The 23188-nt window shown below is 41.0% G+C and overlaps 1 protein-coding gene across 1 annotated transcript in view; it reads left to right on the top strand.

Annotated features, from left to right (window-relative positions):
• Window positions 1-19509, top strand: part of arhgap39 (Rho GTPase activating protein 39) — a 28382-nt gene extending 8873 nt beyond the window's left edge. The window contains exons 2-10 of the mRNA XM_053322828.1: window positions 1583-2867; window positions 6592-6756; window positions 8159-8344; window positions 10382-10595; window positions 12766-12839; window positions 14728-14927; window positions 15941-16032; window positions 16770-16939; window positions 19259-19509. Of these exons, the coding sequence (XP_053178803.1) occupies window positions 1583-2867; window positions 6592-6756; window positions 8159-8344; window positions 10382-10595; window positions 12766-12839; window positions 14728-14927; window positions 15941-16032; window positions 16770-16939; window positions 19259-19453 (2581 nt within the window). The 3' untranslated portion in view covers window positions 19454-19509. The remainder of the gene's footprint in view (window positions 1-1582; window positions 2868-6591; window positions 6757-8158; window positions 8345-10381; window positions 10596-12765; window positions 12840-14727; window positions 14928-15940; window positions 16033-16769; window positions 16940-19258) is intronic.
• Window positions 19510-23188: the final 3679 nt, after the last annotated feature.

The following is a 23188-nucleotide window of genomic DNA, read 5'->3' as shown; positions in this document are numbered from 1 at the left end:
TAGTGATTATGAATGTCTTTTTTTCCCATAAGAATAATCAAATATTTATTAATGACTGGGAATGTATGAATATGAATTGGTGTAGAGATGAATTATGAGTCAGAATATGAACAGTATGTGAGGGTGAACAGGATGCTGAAGTTCATAAAAATAACATTATTTAAACATGAAATTTCTTTGAGTTACTTCATGACGTTTGCCTCAGCTGCTTTTAGACATTAAATCTGAGAGCTCATTTTTGTATTTTATATATTTATATTTTAACATTTTTAGAGTATGGAAATCTATGGCATAGATCTAATTAAAATGATACTCTCCATTTGTGTGTGCAGAATGTATGACGAAATTCAAAAGAACATTTTCAAATTCAGTTTTCATTTTTAGGTTTTAAAATGAACAATTACTGCCAAAGGGAAAATTAAATGGGCTGTTTCCATAATTCAGATACAAAAGCCATTTATTCCAAGTTTAAATTGCACATTGTCTGCCAATGTGAAAATGACCAATCACATTCAGTTTCATTACCATTATGTCACTGTTGGACTTTTTAGTAGACCGACAGTGATTTGTCTCTTGTAGTCTCAGTGTGATACGTATGAACACTTTCAGTCTCTGCTTGAAGACATTCATGGTGTTACACACAAAATCCTGCTTACCTTCAGACCTGCACACACCTGACCAATTACTCCACATTCAGCCCACCACTTCATTTAAAGCAGTCCTAATTCTGCTACATATGTATATTATACTGGGGAAAAAATGAATGTGTTCAGTGTTGTTAGTACATACTGTAGTTGCACTGTATATGGAGTAGTGTGGTTTTGGCGTCTGATGAACCTTTCACACTATTGCAAGACCATTGAATTTTTTCAAATGTGTATCATCAGGACATTAAATAAGGGAAAAAAAAAAGGAAAAAATTCTCATAAAACACAGAGACAGGGTTGTGCATGAGGAGCATCCTGGCGGTTGACTGGTTAGAGCACGTGCCACATAATAGTAGCGTCCCTGGTTCGAATCTAGCCAGGGACCTATGCTGCAGGTCTTTCCCCTCTCTCTCTCCCTGTTTCCTGTCAGCCTCTCTGCCAGTTACTTTATAAATAAAGGCAAAAAAGTCCAAAATGAATCTTAAAAAAAAAAAAACAATCAGTGTGCTTCCCACCTCATCTTTTAGTATACATGTATTAAGAGATATTATAAATACCTTGAGAATAATTCATTGTTTCCAGCTGGGTCCTGTTCTTTGTTGATAGCAGGTCTCCTAAAATACAAAATCCTTGTGTTTTAAAAAAAGTACTATTCATGGAGCATCACCAGAGTAGAACACAGCGTGGTGTTCTGACACAAAGTCGAGGCCATTTAGAAGATTATTACAGTTAGTGCCAAGGAAATGAAGTGGTAATTGCAAAGTGAAGAGCACACAAGGTTTGAATATAATAGCTTTTTTTTCAAATATGTGTTAAAATATAAAAATATTGCCAGGCCCTGTGGTGTGAATGTGATAGACAGCTCTTTATCACTCTGCCCCTTAACCCTTAATTAAATCTCTCCTCTCCTCTCCTCTCCTCTCCTCTCCTCTCAGGACTTCTCCCTTCAGGTGGAACACTGGTACAAAGGAGCGAATGCTGATCAAAGTGACAGACAGAGAGCCCAGCTTCTTGGCCCACCAGGGGAACGGTTACTCCCCCTGTGACCCCCTCGCCCCTGGACCTCCCTCTGGAGGAGGCACCACCTCACGAACCCGCCGTTCCTCTGGAGGCAACCCGCCCTCCGAATCTGACGGCTCGCCCGTGCTCTACACTGACCGTCGTCAGTCTCCCTACCTGAAGCGGGCGGAGCTGGGCGGGACCGGCACCCAACGTCGTTCCTCAGCTGATTCCCAGCCTCCCTCCCCCCGCTACGCCTACGAGCCCCCGTTGTACGAGGAGCCGCCGTCGGAGTACCAGCCCCCGCCCATCTACGAGGAGCCCCCCACTGACATGCACCTCTCTGACTCCTCCTCCTTTTACGGCACCGGCAAGTCACCGGCTCGCAAGTCTCCGGCCCCCCTCTATCACTCCCCCAAGCAGGGCCAGTCCCCCTATGGCCAGCTGGTTCTGACCCGGCAGAAGTGTCCAGAAAAGACCCAGAGTCTGGAATACAGTCCTGTGGGGAAAGAGTACGTCAAGCAGCTGGTGTACGTGGAGCAGTCGTCTTCCAGCCCTCGCTTCAAGACCGCCGACCGTCTGCTGCGTTACGGCACAACAGGGGGCTACGGGGGCTCGTATGGAGGCTCCTATACCCTGCAGCACAGCCAGTCCCTGATCAGAGACCCCCGCCTACTGCTGGACTACAGTGGAGAGGGTGGAGAGGGAGGCCAGAGGTTACTTTATGAGGACTCCATATCCTGGACGTCCAGCCAAACCCACTCCCTCTCCTCCTCCTCCACTGGGGCTTTCTCTCCTGGCGGAAACCGCAAACGCAAAAGCCGCAAACCGTCCCTCCCCCAGGAGCTGGCTCGCTGCGGGGGGCCAGAGGGGGAGCTGGCAGGTACGGCATCGGAGGCGATGCTGGCCCAGGCTAGGCTGGCGTGGGAGGCCCAGCAGGTGATGAAACAGAGGAGCAGCTGGGACTCGGGGCAGGGAGGGGGGGTGGGGCAGGGTACCGGCTCCAAGGATGGCTACGAGAGTGACGGGGCGCTGCCTCTGCCGTTACCGGGACCAGTGGTGAGGGCATTCAGTGAGGACGAGGCGCTGGCTCAGAGCGACGGGCACCACTGGAAACGCAGCACCTTTGATCGACTGGGCTTTCCTCAGGCTCTGCTGGAGAAAAGCCTCTCTGTCCAGACCAACCTGGCCTCCCCAGAGCCTTACCTGCACCCTTCACAGGTACTGTTACATCCACATAACCCACTCTCAACATGACCTCCAGTGGTTTAACTGAACATCACACCACATCCAATAACTTCCAACCAGAGAGTGCACATCAACATTCTGTACAGAGCCACCAGCCAGCAGATTATTAGGAAACTGTCTGGTTTATTAAAAATACAAACATGTTTCTGTGGCTCCTTCATTATTCTGTCATCTGTCAGATAAATGAAGCTGATTAACTTGGCAGCTACAGAGCCAAAGTCATACTGTATACAACACACAAACACACACACACACACACACACACATATAGATAAAAAACCACTTGATGGGCCAGTCAGGTGTGATCATCCTGTGTCACAGCGCCACCCTGCTGGAAAGACCTGGATGTTCCATGTAACGCTGTGAGCCTTAGACTGGCTTATCTAATGGTTAATCTGCTGTCTGCTCCACCAAGATACACTGTCACTGCACCTACTCTCTCTCTCTCTCTCACACACACACACACACACACACACACACATACACACACATACACACCTAGAATAGAAAAACCAAGGATGCTCAGTGTGGTTATTGCCCTTGCATTAATTGTTTTATAATAATAGCACATTATCCAAGTTGGAAGAAATCCTTCATTTGCTAAAAGTTGTATTTTTCTCTAGAGAATTTAGTTGAGTGTGTGGGCAGAGTGAGCACAGCTCATCGTGAGATATTACATCCCTTACTGGTAATACATGACTAAATTATTAAATAAAATGATCTCCATGTCAGAAAGAAGCAACACATTTTTTGTCATTAATCATCATTATTAACATTCATTAAAAGCAGAAAAGGTTCATTCTTGACCTCGACAAAACATCTCACCTCAACATCTGTTTAGCAGCTGTTATGATTTTCATCAGCAGATGGAGTTGTCATGGGCAACATGTTCACACTTTCATTTTCTCTGAAGTTGCCCAGTAAAACAGAGCAAACTGGAAGCTGAAAACTGAACTGAAAACAAAACGATTAAATGGATGTTGGATGGAGAATGTTTGGTCAGCACAACAAACCTGTGCTAATCTTGGAGACATCTTGATGCATTTTCTGTACCAGTTTCATACTGTTAAATGTTCAGTGTGCTGATATATGCTGATATCTGAAAGTATGACATCATAACTGTCAAACTAAACTTCTAACCAGATCTAGTTACAAGTATTGAGAGATAAACACAGGGTTTAATGCAAAGTGTAACTTGGAGGAGACATAGAAGCATTTCTTGAAAACTTTGAATGGTGCTCTCATGTTTTCTGTCATTTATCATGGTGCAAAATGAAACCTAACAGACAGATGGAATGACAAACTAATCATCTTTGTGAGCTCAGAGAAAGCTGCAACAGAGCAGTCATGTCCCATTCCTGCAGCAGTCAGTGAAGTTGTATTAAGCACATTCAGTGAATTAAAATGATGCCTTGCTTTAACTCCTGAACGCTCCAGCAGGATTCCTGGAGATGCTGTTTTATTCTAGAAGAGAAGCTAGTTAGATTCTGGTACTGTGTCATACCACACTGTGCTCTCTGTACAGAAATACACATCACACCTCTCCCAAACTGGACACTGTACTACCCATTTATCATAGACTGCCTTAATCACATTCAGTGTTGTTCAACCTACTTATGGCCTCATAAATATGCAGCATTTGCATGAAATGATGCTGCATTAGAGCACTAGCACCTTTTTATTCCACTTGCAGCTCTGTACATGGTCTTTGGATAGTTCACTATAGAAACACTTGAAATGTGTGATGTGCTGCTTAGTCCTGGTCTGAGAACTCTGTGAGTTCACCTAAAAACCAAGCAAACCTGCATTTATTCACAAACACATGAATGGTCAGCTTGTTTCAGTGTCATGTGACAGATATGGAATGAACACATAAGCACAGGTTGGTGTGAAAAAGTTCCTTTATCTGAGCCCACAGTGGGCCTGTGGAGATAAGAGAGCTGGGAAGCACTTACCCAAGAAGAAAATAGGTTGTTGCTCCCCTCGCTGTCTTTCTCTGCTCCCACTCTGTCTTTGTCTTCCTCTTAAAATTCAGCAACGCTTCAGTTTGAAGCAGAAAGCTGCCGAGCAAAATCCACTTTTGGTAGAAAAGAAGAAAAAGCAGTGGAGAGTGAGAACAGAGAATGAAATGAACAGGAACATGGAGGAGAGTTTATTCAGCCACAGAGAAGGAGTGAAAAGTAGAAATCTTGTTAGATGACAGGCAGCATTACAACAGCTACATGCTAGAAACCACTAGCACGGCTGTGTGGGAATAATGAGACTTCATCTGTATTCTACACAAAGCTCAGACAACAGCTAGACATGAGTTCAGCACAGACATGTCAAGAGAGAAACATTGCATTTGTTAAAGGAATAGTTCAACATTTTTAATTCATACAAGTACATACATATAGTTTCCTGTCTGTAGTTAGCCTAGCTTAGCTCCTGCCCAGAGTTTGACAAGACTGGTGCATTCTCTAATGACTCTAATACTTCTGTTAGTACACAGTGTACACTCTGTACTTACTTGTGTAGTGCACAAATTTGGACAAGTTAGTGTTGTGTCAAATCAAACATGGCTGTTGTGCACTTACCAGAAATGAGCATTAGCTAGTTAGCAAGCTAGCATTAGCATTCACGTTATTATTTGTGGTACCAAATTATTACAGACTAAACCTACTGATGGCTCATATTTGACAGCTGTGCAAAAAATACATGTGTACTTTACATTTGTATAATGCAGTAATGTTCACCTGATGATACCCAATATCAATATATATATACTCTATACCTCGCTTTGTGGAAGAGACTGAAGGCATCAGGCTTGACTTGACATTACTTTCCCAACAAATTAACACATAGATATAAATGTCCTGAGTTGTTATTTATTATATAATATAATAAATAATTGTGCCTACTGGCATGCTGCACGTGCTGCTGACGCATGACATGCACATGTCACAAACATAGAGTTGAAGTGAATAGATCAACCCCATTATTATTTCATAATGTCATCATGTCAGACATGTGAGTGAGATGTAGTACTCAGGTCTCAGGATTCGAAAATACATTAAATCTAATTAAAAACAAGCTAAAATAGGCTAAACAACATATAAGACTAAAACATCATATAATTAAAGTGCAATAGTTTTAAAAAAAGATAAAGTGCAGTATCACAAACAGGATGGTCAAACAGTTTAACAGTCTCACAGCATCCGGGACAAAGCTGTTTCTCAGAGGTTTTTGCCCGGATGCTGCGTAGCCTCCTGCCTGAGGGGAGAGGGACAAACAGTCAAACATTTACTAAATGACATTCTTTGTGGTATTAAAAAAGTCTTAAACGTTTAATTTAGTGAACGCTGCAGAGACCCTGTAAATAGTTCCACTCATGCCAACTGATAGCAGCCTCACCTGTCCTATCCTACACCATAAAAATGTTCTTGTAACTATGTTACAAGAACATGTTCATGTTTTAAATAACTTTTGCTGCGTCATGTTTTGTTATCATAGACTGAGTAATAAATGGTTTCTTTGTTACACTGAAATAACTTTGTGGATATTGACGTATTAGCACGTCAGTATTAATCCCAGTCAGCTCCATCTGAGCTCCAGACAAACTTTCAACCCTTGCTGTGCAGCAGCAGAGAGATGAAAGACATTTCCTGCTTCTTCTTCTTCTCCTCATCATCACTGTCTGTCTTCCTCTGCGGGTCAGTCGGAGGACCTCGGAGCCTGCGCCCAGTTTGAGACCAGTCGAAATGCCAGGAATATGATGCCGAGCGCCAGCTGTGGCGTGTTCCCAGAATTCTCCCTGAGAAAGCCCTCCTCAGAGACCGACATAGAGAACTGGGCGTCTAAGCACTTCAACAAACACACACAGGTACTGATTTCCATGACATCATAATCATCACCATGTATCTGTTAGTGATTCACCTCCCTGTCTAATGTGTTGATATTTTCATATATAATAATGTCCTAACCCTAATGCATAATTATCTTGCTTATGTCATCTCAACTTTTTCTTTCTTTATTTATTATTTCAGTATTAACACTGTGTCAGATTAAACTCCCACTCTTAATGTCTTGCACAGTGTTACACTGTTATTGGAAAGTGTTAAATATATTGTTTCACTGATCAGCTGATCACTAATCAGGCTTAGCCACAAAAAAAGCAAAAAGAAAACACAGCAGGCATGAGTTCAGCTTGAAGGCTCATTCTCCTTCACCTTGGAAACAGCAGCTTGACAAAACAGTTCCTCAAGTTGTCATAGAGATGGTATCATATACCATCATCACCAAAGATGAGATACATCATCTCCATGACAACTGAGGAAGGCCAAGACATGTGGTTAAAGGAATGAAAATAAGTTGAACCCTTTGAGTTTGAATTTATCTGTAATGTTTTTATATCTTTATTGAAGTTTGTCTGCTTCGAGCTTTAACAACGATTATAACCATCCAGCCAGAAACACACAATCACATTTCCTTCTTAATCAGGTTGACAGAACACACACACACACGCACACACACGCACACACACACACACACACACACACACACACACACACACACACACACACACACACACACACACACACACACAGAAAGAATAAAGGACATAAATAAATCAAGTCCAGCCAAGATGAACAATGTGTTTAGTGTGTTTATGACTGTCAGTCCTTAATTAATTGAATTAATCCTTAATTAAATGTCATGGTAAGTGCTGGCTCATTTCTCCTGGTCAGTCTTTCTTGCTTCCATTCAGCTTTGCTAAAATAGCTCAAATATATTGAGGGTTGATGAATTCTAAATAATTTCCAGTCATCTGTTATTTTTCTCAAACATCTCTGTACCACTTCTAAAACATGCATACTCATTTCTGTAATACATTTAATATTAGAACTATAGAAGAATTATAAATGCCCTTATTAGTTTTACAGCTCTGAGTAGTGATTATGATGTTTATCTGTTTGGTGTGTTTGAAATATTTTAAAGCTCAAAGAACAAATATTCCCGTCCAAAAGAAAAGAAGATGCATGTTTCCCCCCCAGTGGATTACTATCTGTTTTCTTCTGTATAACGCTCTGTATTGATCTGCCGTTGTGATTTTAATCTTTTAGCTGTGTCTTCACACACTTTCAAAACATTTCATTAACTACAACACTCTACTGTCGTCCGCTGATGTGCTTTTCACAGTTAAAACAAGTCTTTGACAGACTATAGATTTGAAGTGCTCCAGCCTCCTGTACATTAGAATGGATCTTGTTTTTGTCTCGTGTCAGGGTCTGTTTAGAAGAAAGGTATCCATTGCCAACATGCTGGCTTGGAGCAGTGAGCCAATCAAGAAGCCCATGATCGTGACCTCAGATCGCAGTGTAAAGAAGGAGGCAGTGGACATCTTTAAGCTCATCCAGACCTACATGGGAGACCGTCGCTCCAAGGTGGACCCCCTCTGTGTGGCTCTGGAGGTGTGTAAATAACCACTACTACTCAGACTCATTCACCCATGCACACAGCATGGGTTAATATCTAACCTGTCCCTCTATAGTGATTTTACCTTGTCTTCATGTCCTCTATGTGAACTTGGGAAATCATTTTCAGGTTCCAGTAGGACTCCAAGCTGAGATGAATCCTCATATGGAATGTGTATATAAGTTTTTAAGTGACTCTCCTCCTCTCTGCAGTACTTCACACTGTGAGCTGTGTGTCCTTGTTCACGGAACGGCTGCAGGAGTGCACACTTTTATAAAACCTGGGCACCTTCCTTCCAAGAAAATCTATTTCTAGGTGAAGCTGATTGGATAAAAGAGACAGACGGCAGACAGACAAAGCTTAAAGGCCGTGTAAAGTGAATTCAGACATTTTCTTCTAAACACATTAAATTGGTCATAAATGTATTTCTAAAAAAGGTGTAAAAAGCATTTCAACCATTTAGATTTGAATTGTGGAGCTAGGCTTCACTAACTGTGTTTCAGGATTTCTGTGTTCAGGATTTAGTGGGCAGGTCTGAAAATCACCACCACATTACGTAACGTGGCGTGATTAGCATAAACCTGCTGCTGTAGAGGTATAAATACATTCAGCGCACACTACTACTACTACTACAGTCTACAGTTAGCCAGTTAGCTGAGTTAGCCGCCGAGCTAGCAGCTGAGTTAGCAGCAGAAAGCTCTCAGACATAGCGTCCATGTTTCTGGTAGAGGTGGTGACTTTTGACAGGTGACACTTGGTAGGGGGCGGTGTTTTAGCGAACTCGGCGGGCACTCCCACAGCGTTTGGGAGCAGAGAAAGAGACTGAGTTTTACACAACTTTGAAGCCTAATTTCATATATTTGCCGATTTTTTTAATCATTCAAATTTGGCAGGGTGGTGAACAACACACTTTTCTGTGGTTTATTCTTACTTTACACAGACTTAGAGATAGACCAATATTTTATAAAGTTGCAGATAAAATGATATGAATGATGGCTCCAAAAAGAATGCTAATGCTGCCTGTTTCTGTTGAAAGTCAGCAGAAGTTTGCCCACATGACATATTGAAATGTAGACTTTGGGGTAGCATCAGAATTGATAGATACACATTAGTATTTCTAATGCAATGAATGATATAAGAAATACATGAAATATATTTAAAATCAAATGTTCTATCATCTGTCATTTAAAATGTTCATCTGTCAATAATGTCTGTAACATCGTTTATGGATATGTTCAGGGTGTTTGTATATAGAAGTATGTGTGTAGATTGTGTTGCAGTCTGTACAGTGTTATTGGAGTGTATTCAGCAGCTCTCTCATCATTTCTGCGTAAATCTCAGTCAATCTCCATCATACACTTTTGTGAAGGTTCTTTTTATAAAAACAAGATTTCAGAAGATAATGGACGTAAAAACAGCCTCACACACAGCTTTTGCAGGCCATGGCCATTTTAGAAAATTTCCAACATTTCTCATCAAGTGATGACTTGATTTCTTTAATTTTGCTTAGTAAGTATTTGACACAGCAGTAATTCCATGTAGTAGTAGTTTCAGTAGTTTGCTTCTTGTGGTCTGGGCAGTTTTTTGTCTGATGTATCTAATTTGGCCATGAAATAACCTCTACATTGTAATTACATACTGATTTTAGCTATATATATGTAAACTATCATCACCACTTCATTAAGTGTACAACTACAGTACCTATAAAAATGTAGTCACCATCCATTTTTTTCTTTGTAAATTTCTTGTCAATAAAGCCAAATTATACTGACCATGATTCCATTTATAAAAGCAATAAAAGGCAAAGACATCCTTTTTTTATAAGTACTGTAAATGCAGTACATGAGACAAGAATGTTTTACTGCAATCATGAATTTTCATTGATACAGATGAGCTGTATCAATGAAAATATTACACTATGTTGCAAGATGAAGTAACCTTTCAGATCATAAGTGACACAATGATATGCAGATATGGAGATGTATTATTTGACAGCTGTACTCAGTTGAGCTGGCTCTCTGTCTGTCTGTCAGGTGGTGGTCCGCGGTTGGAGCAACCAGGGTCTGCGTGATGAGCTCTACATCCAGCTGTGCCGTCAAACCACCGAGAACTTCCGCTACGACAGTCTGGAGCGAGGCTGGGAGCTCATGGCTATTTGCCTTGCCTTCTTCCCCCCCACACCCCGCTTCCACACCTACCTGGAGGGCTACATCTACCGACACATGGACCCCCTCAATGACACCAAGGGTGAGGGGGCAACACGCCCACCCACAACAACATTTTCACTATGTATTATAGGAGCTACATGTACATACCTCAGCCCAAGCTCTTCCTGAAGCCTCCTCTGTCTCTGTCTCCTCTGAGACACATTTAAGATATTAGAACATTCTTGATAATAGTTGACCTCAATCAGTCTGTGGGTCAGTAGCTGGAGGATGGAGGAACGAGGACAGGAGGAAGCACAGTGGCACCTGTAGTTAACTATTACTGCTCAAACAGAGCCTGGAGGAGTGTTGTAGACAGTCACATTACAGACGGGACCTTTTCTCATTTACAGACGATCTGTCTACCATGTCTCCTGACTGATTCTGTGGTCAAGAATGAACTTCTACACATGCTATTTGGTGGTTTTGGCTTTCTCATCAGTTCAGTCTATTGCTCTCCATATATGCAGATGTTGCTATTTGAACACATCTGGTCAGTGTTTTGGACATTGTTCTCATGGTCACAGAATCTACTATACTGTATTACTTCTATATCACCCAGATCTAATACATGATCCTGTTAAAGCACAGGTTCACACATTTTCAAATGTGTCCTAAAGCAGCAGTCATGTGTTCATATGAACAGTGAAAGAGGTTTTCTTCTCTGTAATCATTCCTCCTGTTCATATTGACTATTAGAAGATTTCTTTCAAATGTGCTTTCAATGGAAGTGATGGAGGACTAAATCCACAGTGTGTCCACACACTCATTTAAAGTAGATGATCAGCTTCTATTGAGCTTCATCTTCAAACATAGAAGATGAAGATTTGACTCATTTGCATGACTGAAGCTTCATATTAGCTTCAGATCAACTTTTAAACACATGTTTACACAGAAGGAGGGTTAGGGTTAGGTTGCCACATCACATGTCAAACTCCTCAATATGATCATACAGATGTAGCATTTAGAAGATATTAAGGGAAAAGATGGTTGAGGTTTTAATAATGGGAGTATTGATCTGAAGCACACTGACGAGGATCTTTGGGGAGCTGCAGGATGAAATATCAGGCAAGAGGGAAACTGATCCAGATCACAATCCAGCAAATATCTTCAGACCGGTTCTTCTAAGCAGAAAATCAATGAACTGCATTAAACCTAAACCCCATATTGAATATCAGGTGCAGCAGAAAGCTGTGTAATGACAAACATGGAGGCCAACATGTTGGCTACAACTCTAACTTCCCACAATCATCATCTATGAGTAGGAGACAAAGTGAGAGACATTCCCATCATGTGTCGTCCATTCAGGTGCATTTTAATGGTGTTCTGCTCTGTGGCAGGCAGAATACAGCTGTACTGGTGCTCTGCTGCCCCCTACAGGTGAACATGATGAATAGGTGGCTGAGTGCTGATATAGGACTAATGTTTTTAGTCTGTCCTGAAGCAGACAGAAACATAACTACTGATATGAGGGTAATGTGAGTATACTGCTAGGCCTTCAGTGTTGCTAAACTGCACATCATGCCTAACCACAGATTAATTCCTCCAACTAGGAATTTGAAATATTTGTCCTCCTAACTAACATTTTAGATTTGATCAGAAATATCAGGAAATACTGAAAATATGTCTCTTTCAGTTTTTCCATTTTAATGAGATTTAAAAATCAGAGCAAAATATCAAATTTGCTCGTTCTTCTTTAATAATCTTAATAATCTCCACTTACTGTTAACATATGAGCCAGTTCTGTTTGAAGGCTCTGGAACAAGACCTTGAGTTAACATAATTTTGTCAGTACTGTTCCCAGAGTCAATAATGAACATTCAGGCTCATAAACCAGTTCTTTTTATGATGAGGGTAATAAAGCAGGGACATGTAGAGGTTAGCAAATACATAAAAGACCATTTTTGCAAATAATTAAATGGATATACAGTATGTCTGGAATGACTCCTTTTGCCTAACCTTAACCCCTAACCCTTAAAGGGATATTATAATGTATGCATTTAACACAAATCCATGACTGAGGTTGGTCTAAACATGTGTTAAGATATTGTAAACATGTGTTAGATAAACCTCAAAGGGGGCTGAGCAGCTACTATTCATAAAATCAGGCTTATTTCAGTCTGTATTATGAAGTTTTATGGATGAAAAGCGCTGTGAGTCCTTCTCTTTTTAACACCTGAATCATTCTAATGTTCTCTTCTGTCTCACTGCAGGAGTGGCCATCAGCAGCTACGCCAAATACTGCTACAGGAAACTGACAAAAGCTGCTCTGACTGGAGCCAAGAAGGTAAGAAGCTCTGTCTCCGTCTGTCTTCATGGTGTCTCTTCTGCTGAGATCAAACACTGAAACTAATATTTCATTTAGTATGTATGAGCATACTGTCTGCACACTTTTACCCCTGTCTCTACTCTCTGTACTTTTAGGATGTGATGTTTAGTCCACACATGCAAATACACATCATTTTTTATTGACACTATTGTATTTTCAAGAGGAGTTAACTGTATGTATTTTTTTAAATACGTTTATTGTCATTTTCTTATTTTCTCCCCTAAAGACACATACAGTAACCTAGCAACAATGCAACACGTTGACCAAAGATACATACATTATATCCAGTACACATACGCTTACACACACACACATGCACACACGCACACATACACACACTCAATTTAGCATCATCCTTAAATAAAATAAACCGTTCACAATTTCTTTTCCAGGTAAAGCCAACATTTCCATCTACAATAATCTTGATGGTAGAATAAAGTCATTTCACTTGGCCTTAGGGTTAAAAGTTAGTCTCTCCAGCTCGATACAGGTAGATAACTCCTTCATCCACATTCTCATTGATGGAGCGTCCATACTCTTCCAGTATAGTCCAATAGCTCTCCTGGCTTAAAGAAGAGGAGGAGAAGGTTTGGCACACTGTCTTTATTATGAATATTATTTACAACTCACTTACAATCTTATTTAGAATCACATTCCACGTCTCTTAAAGATTTGTTCTTGGTTCCAAGTTTTGCATCTTGTGAGCAACATCTGGAAAGCTTCCCGGTTGTGCAATACATAGAATCATTATGCAGTTACAAACACTGCTGTAAATGAGTCAGTGAGTCAGAGCTCAGGCAGATCCCTGCTGTGTGTGTGTGTGTGTGTGTGTGTGTGTGTGTGTGTGTGTGTCAGCCAGGCCACATCTGTTGACATGCTCAGTGACACCCTGCATTTAGTTTCTATGAGAAACAGTTAAAGGTTGCTAAATTGGAGTGGTGAGATTCAGAGAGGAAAAGTGAAGCTCTTGTAAAGTGAGGATAAGAGTCAGACATCTGTGTTCCTTCTTTCCTGGAACACAGCATACAGTACAGTTAGCTTGGTAGACCACATTTTCCCACTTTGAATTTTTCATCTTGAGCTTGATGCCTCAATTTCAACTTGATCTTTTATCTAAATTTTTGAATTTATGAACTCTAAAAACATGTGCATTCTGAAATGTTACTGTGAGGAATTCAAAGTACAAAATGCAGTATTATATTTACTGCTATATGTACAGTACAGTTTCAACGTATATCATACTCTGGCATTCTGTTATTTATAAGACTGAAATAATTGAAATCATAATTTTCTCTAATATACTTTGTGTGAGTGTGAGTGTTAGAAATGCCGTATGTTGACTGCATGTGTTGTGTGTGTGTGTGTGTGTGTGTGTGTGTGTGTGTGTGTGTGAGTGTGAGTGAGTGTTAGAGATGCTGTATGTTGACTGCATGTGTTTTTTGTGTGTGTGTGTGTGTGTTGGCAGGCAGGCAGGCAGGCAGGCAGGCAGGCAGGCAGGCAGGCAGGCAGGCAGGCAGGCAGGCAGCAGCTTGGCTCAGAGCCTATGAAGCATGTAGTGCCAGAATCTCAGCAGGCCTCTAACACAGATCATTTGTCACTTTTAGGGCTACACAGCACAGCCGGGTGTTTGACTGCTGTTAACCTGCTAATCTCTGACAGCTCTTTAATGGGCTGTGTGTGTGTGTGTGTGTGTCAGTGACATCTGAATACTGCTTTCCACTGGTCTGACCCACATCTTTCAAGTATTCAAGCTGCACTGCTGTAATAACATGACATGTAACAGTGTGTGTGTGTGTGTGTGTGTGTGTGTGTGTGTGTGTGTGTGTGTGTGTGTGTGTGTCTCCAGGGTTTGCAGAAGCCCTGTCTGGAGGAGATCCACCATGCCAGGAACGCCATCTTCAGTCCCTCCATGTTTGGCTCTTCCCTGGAAGAGGTGATGGCGCTTCAGAAGGAGAGATACCCAGACCACCAGCTGCCCTGGGTCCAGACTCGCCTCTCTGAAGAGGTTCTGGGTCTCAACGGAGACCAGACAGAGGGCATCTTCAGGTGAGAGAGCAGGGAGCAGAGTGGCTTGTGATGAGAACGTACATGTGTTGTTTCTAACCACACTAACAGACTAGTAGATGGGATGTTTTAACACTTCATTTACAACATTTAACAACATTACCAGGAGACACAAAATGTGCACTTCCACAAGTCTCTCATGGCTGCTCAGTCTTATATTATTTGGAATCCAGCAATGAAAAATGAGGGGCGAATTTAGCATCATGAAAGCAGAAAACAGAGAAGGTTCGGGTTATAATAACCTTTTGATACCATTGTATATAAGTTCAGCATTTTTTAGTAATTTAATGTATTTGCATTTTGTAACTATGTCTCTATAGTTTATTGAAGTGAAGTTACTGTCCATGATTTCATTAGATTTACTTTATTAAAACATTGTGACATGATGAATCCTCAGCCCACAGTGTGTTTAGATGTGATTTAGCAGGAGTCTGAGAGTGTGTACCTCTCCTCAGACACACACCTTAGAAAAAGTCAGTCTCGCTCAATTCCTGGATGCCTGTGGGAGTATGATAATATTTGATCCCATAGACTCTCAACAACTGAGCCAGGATAGCCTGATATTATTGTCTGACAATCTTCAGACTGCACCAAGTACATTAAAAGGTCTGTGTGAAGACTTTTATTACTTTCTGACTCTGGGAAAGAGAAAAAACTGTAAAATTCCCCAAAACTACACCCTTTAAACTAATCTCTATAACCAAATCACACACCTTGAAGCTATTCTGTGTGATCTCCTTTTGATAACTAATGTAATTACTAATGTAATAATGTATCTCTTCCATTCACTGAGCCTCCCCTGAAACTGTTTAGAGCCTCTCTGGGGAGACCCGCCTCTCACTTTGAAAATCTCTGCTTTAAACCAATCAAAACCAGCCACTTTATGAACATTTGTTCTGTCAGACACAAAGCGTTAAACAATTAAAGGTCAACCATGTAGAAACCAGGTGATGAAGAGACTAGAATGTAACCAGCCTGTGACCTTTGACCTCCAGGGTACCAGGTGACATAGATGAAGTCAATGCCCTCAAGCTGCAAGTGGATCAATGGAAAATCCCCACAGGGCTGGAAGACCCACACATCCCAGGTAAACACACATGCATACACACACACACAAGCACACGGTTGGGGAGATGACTTCTGGTTTCTTGGAGTCATGGGATTATCAGTGTAAACTTGCCTCACTTAAGACTCCATGACAACTGAGCAAACTCCACCTGCTGATACAGACTGATGCACCTGGAAGCTCTGTAAAAAAGCTAAATAAGTGTAACAAATTACAAATGCTTTGTAGTCTTTGTCAGCAGTGCATAATTCACTTGTACTTTTCGATATTTTCAGATTCTTTTAAAGCCAAGAATCTATCTCTGTGTTGATTTATTTATGGAGAGAAAAAGAGGATGTAGGGTTAGAGGTCATCCAGCCCGCCAGATGACACATGGAAGTCTGTGATGTTATAGATGTAACGTCTAAAAAGAATGCTTGAAGAAATCCTTCACAGTTCAAAGTATGATTGAAAAAGGCCAGAATATGAGTCAGAAAATTCTTCAAAGTTCTTCAAAGTGTTGAACAGTCAATATAAAAACTTCAAGAAAGACTTCTTCTGCTGAAGATCATCAATCCAAAACTCCACAACAGCCACTAAAAGAACCTTGGTTGGATTGTAGGAGTATTTCTGTGCAAAAAGTTGACAGAAAAACAGATCAGTCAGAGTTTTTTGTATGTAACACAAGCTTCATTTGATGTCTGTGCAGATTGATCTGTATCATCTGTTTTTTAAATGTTTTATTTAAAACTCTGCATCCTCCTGTGTGTCCCTCTCAGCCTCTCTGCTGAAGTTCTGGTACAGAGAGCTGGAGGAGCCACTCATCCCTCATGAGTTTTATGAGGAGTGTATCAATCATTATGACAACCCAGAGGCAGCTGTCAACGTGGTGCTGGGCCTGCCGCACATCAACAAACTGGTGCTCTGCTACCTCATCCGCTTCCTACAGGTAACACACACACACACATACATACACACACACACACACACACACACACACACACACACACACACACACACACACACACACACACACACACACACACACACACACACACACACACACACACACACACACACACACATACACACACACACAATAGTGAGGCCAGGTCATAGCCCCATACTGATGTACAGTAGTTATCAGCATCATACTGGCTGACTGTGACTAGTGTTAGTGACACTTTAGTTTACTTACACATGTATTCATCTCCATTTGAAATAGTGACAAGCCAAAACACAGTGTAATGAGGCTAGTGGCATGCTGTGATAGACTAAGACATCTGTCAGTAAAACCAACATGGTTGCAAACATAACTGTTTCAAGTTTTTTTCAATAATCTGCCACTGAGACACACAGTAGCAGGAGTGCAAGTGATCCGTTTTGTTGGCGACAGCAGTCAGTGGCCATTAGAGGAATCACAGTTTAAAGTATTTAAGCAGTAGCAAATTATAAAACAGAAATATTCCTCACTGGGCCGATGATAAAAAGTTTAAACTGATGTGGACTTTTTCACTTCTCATCTGAGTCTGTGTTAGTGAGCATATTTCCTTTTGAGGGAAACTTTGAATATATGTTTCTTCTGGTGGACTCTATCCAGCCACAAGGTTTTATTTGTGCAGGTTTAGAAATGTTAATCAATCAATCAATCAATCTTTATTTGTATAGCGCCAAATCACAGCAAAAGTCATCTCAAGGCACTTTACACATAGAGCAGGTCTAAACTGCACACTTCAGGTTTAACTTTAAAGAGACCCAACATTCCCACATGAGCAGCAGTTGGCAAGCAGCAAGAAAACACTTCCTTTTAACAGGAAGAAACCTCAGGCAGAACTGGGCTCTAGGTGGGCGGCCATCTGCCTCGACTGGGTGGGGTTGAGAGGAGAGAGAAAGAGAAAGAGGGAGAGAGGAAAGAGAGGCACAGTGACAAACAGCATTGAAAATAACAGGAGTATGAATAATATCACAGCAGCAGCATGCATGGTCCCGCATTTCTGTCGCTGAGTTTTCTGCATCCACCCAAATACAGTGGAGCTAAATACAATGTAGTTGGTACAGCTCTAAAAGACTGAAAGTAGACAGTGTGTGTCTGTACACACTAGTATGAATCTATAAAAACATGACGCTGTTGACTTTCTCAGTGTAAATGTTCAATTCTGTGACTGGCACAATCAGAATGCTGTTCATCTCCATTGTATCAGAGTAAATGTACAAATCTCAGGGTTTACATGCACTGTAGTAACCTGGTTACTGCAAATCTGTGTATATAAGATTTCTCTCCTATCACCTCCTTTATAAATGTGCCTTTCATTTTTCAAATGTTCAGCAGTAGATAGTTATTTTAAACATGAGGACAAATCGCCCTGCGTAAGTGATCTCTGCTTTCATCCAGCTGCTGTTATTTTGTTATGCACATTAGAAACCTGGTTAGGTGTGTACATGGTTTAGTAATCAGCTTCATCCAGGGGTAACCAGGTTTCTCTAACCCTCTATCCCAGTAGTACTCAAATACAAGAATCAGGGGTCCACTTACCACATTTCCAGGAAGGGTGCATTACATGATGATATTTCAGTACAAATCCCTCAGAGCTCTGTACATGCACGCATTTGTTTATTAAGTAGAAATTTCTACATAACCTTGCTAAATGATGCACCTACTGATGTGCCACTCAATGTGCCACTCAAAAGCAGTCTGGGTCAGTGCTGTGCTTAAATGTTGCTAGTCTAGATTCAATTGTTATTTGGTCTCGATCAAAGTGTGTATGCGTATGTGTTGTTTGCATGACAGTTAAGATATCAGCTTATATGCAGAAAGCTGACTGTAACCTGTAACCAACTGTTTATGGCGCATGTAAGCATACTGAGAGACAGATATCTCACAGCCTGAACATACACAACCCAAACTCTCTGTAGTAGTATCTGTGTATTCCAGAAGGAAGTGAGAAATTCTGTTGTGTTTCTTTGTGATTTCTGGTGAAGCACTGAAACACTTTAAGCTCTGGTTGTGTGTGTTCTTACAGAGACAAATGCTTTCAGCCACCAATCAAATGAATCTTATATGTCAAATTATACATAAAAAATGTTGATATATTACTATTTACGAAACTAATACTCTTTTCCAAAACTGTGCCAAACAATTCCTGACCAAATATCTATGGTTCAGATCAAAATGATTGTGCTAGTTTAACCCAGGGAACATTAAACTGTGTTCAATCTAATCTGACTTGAGGCAACCTGTAGAACACTGTGCTGAATGTTGTGTGTGCAGGTATTTGCCCAGTCTGCCAATGTGACCATCACCAAGATGGATGTGAACAACCTAGCCATGGTCATGGCTCCCAACTGTCTGCGCTGCCAATCTGACGACCCCCGAGTGATCTTTGAAAACACCCGCAAGGAAATGTCCTTCATCCGGGTGCTCATCCAGCGGCTGGACACCAGCTTCATGGACGGAATCCTATAGCCCCCCCACCCAACACACACACACACACACACACACACACACACACACACACACACACACACACACACACACACACACTCACACATATATACACACACCACCCATACTTTACCCCAAGCCTCCCCTATGCTTCCTTCAACCCCCCCCCCCTCCCCCAACACACACACACACACACACACACACACACACACACACACATACTCCCCAGCACAGGAACATCATCAACTCACAGTGTTGCTGCTGGGTGAATACCTTGCATCTCCAACATGTTTACTTTTCTGGAACTAACAGTAACTGCCTTGATTTGAGTTCTTGATTTGAGTTTGTCCTCTGTTGACTTTTAGTTTAACAAGCTGTTTCTCTGTAGATGTAGTTCTTTAATTTCCATTTAAATAAGAAAAACACCAATATTTGAGTTTCAATGTTTTCATACGACAACAGTACTGTGTGTGCCTTCACATGCATTAATACAGTCTACACATACAATCTGGAAGAATTAACAGGGATCTCATTACATATGTTAGTTGCTCTGGCACACTCACTATAAAGTTGAAATCAAGCTCATTTGTTTTCTATGAACTGATTTTCATTGTAGTTTTCCCCTGCTTAAACAAACTAACACACACGCAAACACACACATATCATTGTGTACAAGACCATCTAACACAAAGCAAGAATGACCACTAAAAGACATAAATTGAAACATACATTACACACATTTTCTGCCACACACGTTAAACAGTCACACACACTCTCACCATAGGCTTCTGCATCAGATAGACAGACGAGCTGCACTCTTCCATCAGTACTTCTATCAGTTTCATGTTAGATTTCTGCCTCAGACACCACATTGAAAGGTGAAACTGTGTCCAACATGTTGTATCACTGGCAGCAAACTGCATCAACAGCACTTCTACACTGCCACAACCTGGTGGGTGCAAAGGACTTCAACAGGCTTGTTAGTCCTCCTGGCATTTTGTCCCTCTGGCATTGCTAAATTATGTATTGTCACCATGTTGTCTGGGTCAGCCTCAGCATTGCAAAACTGTGCCATCTTAACTTCATTCTGTCTTGTCATGTCATGTCTGCTAGCAAGCTGACTTTAAAAAGTGTAGCTGCAAAAGAAGACATTGATAAGGTGATGTGTCTGTTGGTCACTTAGCCATCAGGTGAGGAGAACATGGACACCATGTCATCTATAGCTGTGTTGTGACTTGAATTTTTCAGCACTATGTTGAGTTAGCAGATATAAACTCTGCTGCAATTGTTCATTCTATATTGTTGCTTTTCTGTTAAATACACATGAAATATGAGGTTATGTTCATGTTAATTTGTCGACATGGGCTGCCACTCATCTTACTGAACAGTTGGTGTTTTCCTGCAAGTTCATTTTCTGCATTGTTTCAGTGAGCAAAATCGTTATAGCTCAGTTTTGAAGGTGTATGAACCACAGTTTCTTTATATTACATTAAGTGTACATACTCACACACTCCTCATACCACATTTCTATACTAACAATATACATAGTGATCTTTGACATGACACAGTATGATAAACTGAAGAATTTGGACAATACTGCACTGTTCTTCTCTGTGCTAACAGCTTAGCATTAACTATACTCAATGATAGCAGGCTCAGTGCTTAGACTTTATTATACACTATGTGAAGTGTTTTCATGTGCAATACAAATGATTTTAAACAAAAATGTCATTTTGTAGCTACAGTATATTAAGTCATAATAAGCAGCTGAGTGGAGAAACTTTTCTGGTCAGTCAACTAATAAGCTATGAGCTACCTATAGACTGTTTATTGTTTCATTTGTTAGCAAGCTAACTGTTATGACTACAAGGCTAGCATGAGGAGAACCATCTTAAAATAATGTATGAACACTGCCAGTTCAGAATAACCACAGGCTTTCTTGTGTTTCCATTAAATGAATTCAGCATTATACTATGTTGACTGATAGCGTGCTAACACTTGTGAGCCAATGTAACTTTTGATTGGCAGCAGCCACTTTGGCTACAAGTGATGAAGCTAAATGCTAAAACATAGTGCAACAGTGCCCCCAAAGTCAGTAAATTGACTCCAAAATTACAGAGAAATATATATCTAAAGTATGCTAAGTTTAGCCACAAGTGTTCTGAACTGAGCAACAGTGTGAAGTATTTCTTGTAAATTCAACATACTGTATGTGGGAGGATGGTGGTGTTACTTATTTCAAAGGTTATATATTCTCACATTAAACATGCACTATGGTTAGCAGTAGTGTTATTATGTTGACTGTACAGTACAGTAATTGCTACACTGACACTTAGAGTCAGTAAGCTACAGTACAGCTGGAGTTTGGTGTCCATGTTCTAATCACTTCACATAGGGACAGGCAGTCACATTACATGGAAGACCAACCAAAAGCTACACTATCATCTTCAGTATTTACTTCTCCCTTACTGGTTTGAACTGTGCAAACTAAACAAAATCAACCAGCAGCTGTTGCCTTGGCTCCGTCATAGATGATGGTCTATCCTTGGTTGTACAAAGGTTGTACAAACAGATGTCACTCCTATCTTGTACCATTCGGTCATCATGGAAAAGCGTCTGACCCCCCCCCCCCCCCCCTCCATGCTCATGAGCAATACAGTAGGAGGGATGCAGCAGCACTGCCAAACACACCACTACACACTCCTACTTCAGAAGTTCCAGCTCACTCACAAAAACCCTCCGACCCCATTGTCCTCCCTACCCACCTGACCCTACCAGACCCCACCTGACCCCATCAGACCCCACACACATATACACACATCTAACCACACAAACTTTGACTGACTCCACCCTCACCCACCACTGAGCCCCAACAGGCCTTTTGCTCACTAATGATTTGTGAATGTGTCTACCTGTCTGCGTGCTTGTCTGTCCTCCTGTCATTGTTTACAAAATCAAAATGTACCTGTCTCTTGCATCCATACAGTCTTTTGTCTATGAGCAAGTACTGTTGTATTAATTTTGAGATTTTTTGCTGTATTTAACAGAATTTCTGTTTTTTTAACCCATTCTTTTTATATATGATTTAATTTATTTATATTTATTTAAGGAGATTTCCTTAATGCCTTCTCGAGATATTGTATTGTAGGCTCCGGCGTGTGTGTTTTTGTTACGGCACATGTGTGTATGTGTGAATGGCATGAATGTGTGACTTTAGTGTGTGGTTTTCAATATGATAGGGCACATACATGTTGATGTGTGAATGTGTGTCTTGCTTTACCAGTTTGATTCATTTGGGTTTTTGGTGACACATTGCAAGGATGATTGTGAACGCTCCACACACACACACACACACACACACACACACACACACACACACACAACCACACACACACACACACACACACACACACAACCACACACAACCACAACCACAACCATCCTGGCAGAACACGGACTTTCACTTTTAAAGGTCCAAATGACACTCAGTCTCACTCGCAGTTAATGTTTGACTCAATTTTTTTTTTTTGTGAAGAGACTGTGATGAGTGTCTCTGTGTACTGTATGTGATGTGCAGCTCACTCACTCTGACATACACACTCCACATAGATTACATGTACATTGACACTGTACAGACAATGTAAAAATAGGTATATACAGAAACGAGAGGAAAAAGCACCATATGTAATAGTGGAAACTGCTGTGGAAGTTAATGTAACAGGGTGGGAGTTTATTTCTTTTTTTTTCTTAAAGTTC

Source organism: Scomber japonicus, chromosome 7, assembly GCF_027409825.1.
Source record: "Scomber japonicus isolate fScoJap1 chromosome 7, fScoJap1.pri, whole genome shotgun sequence".
NCBI lineage: Eukaryota > Metazoa > Chordata > Actinopteri > Scombriformes > Scombridae > Scomber > Scomber japonicus.
The sequence above is the reverse complement of the archived record's forward strand: the minus strand, read 5'-3'. Positions and strand labels throughout refer to the sequence as shown.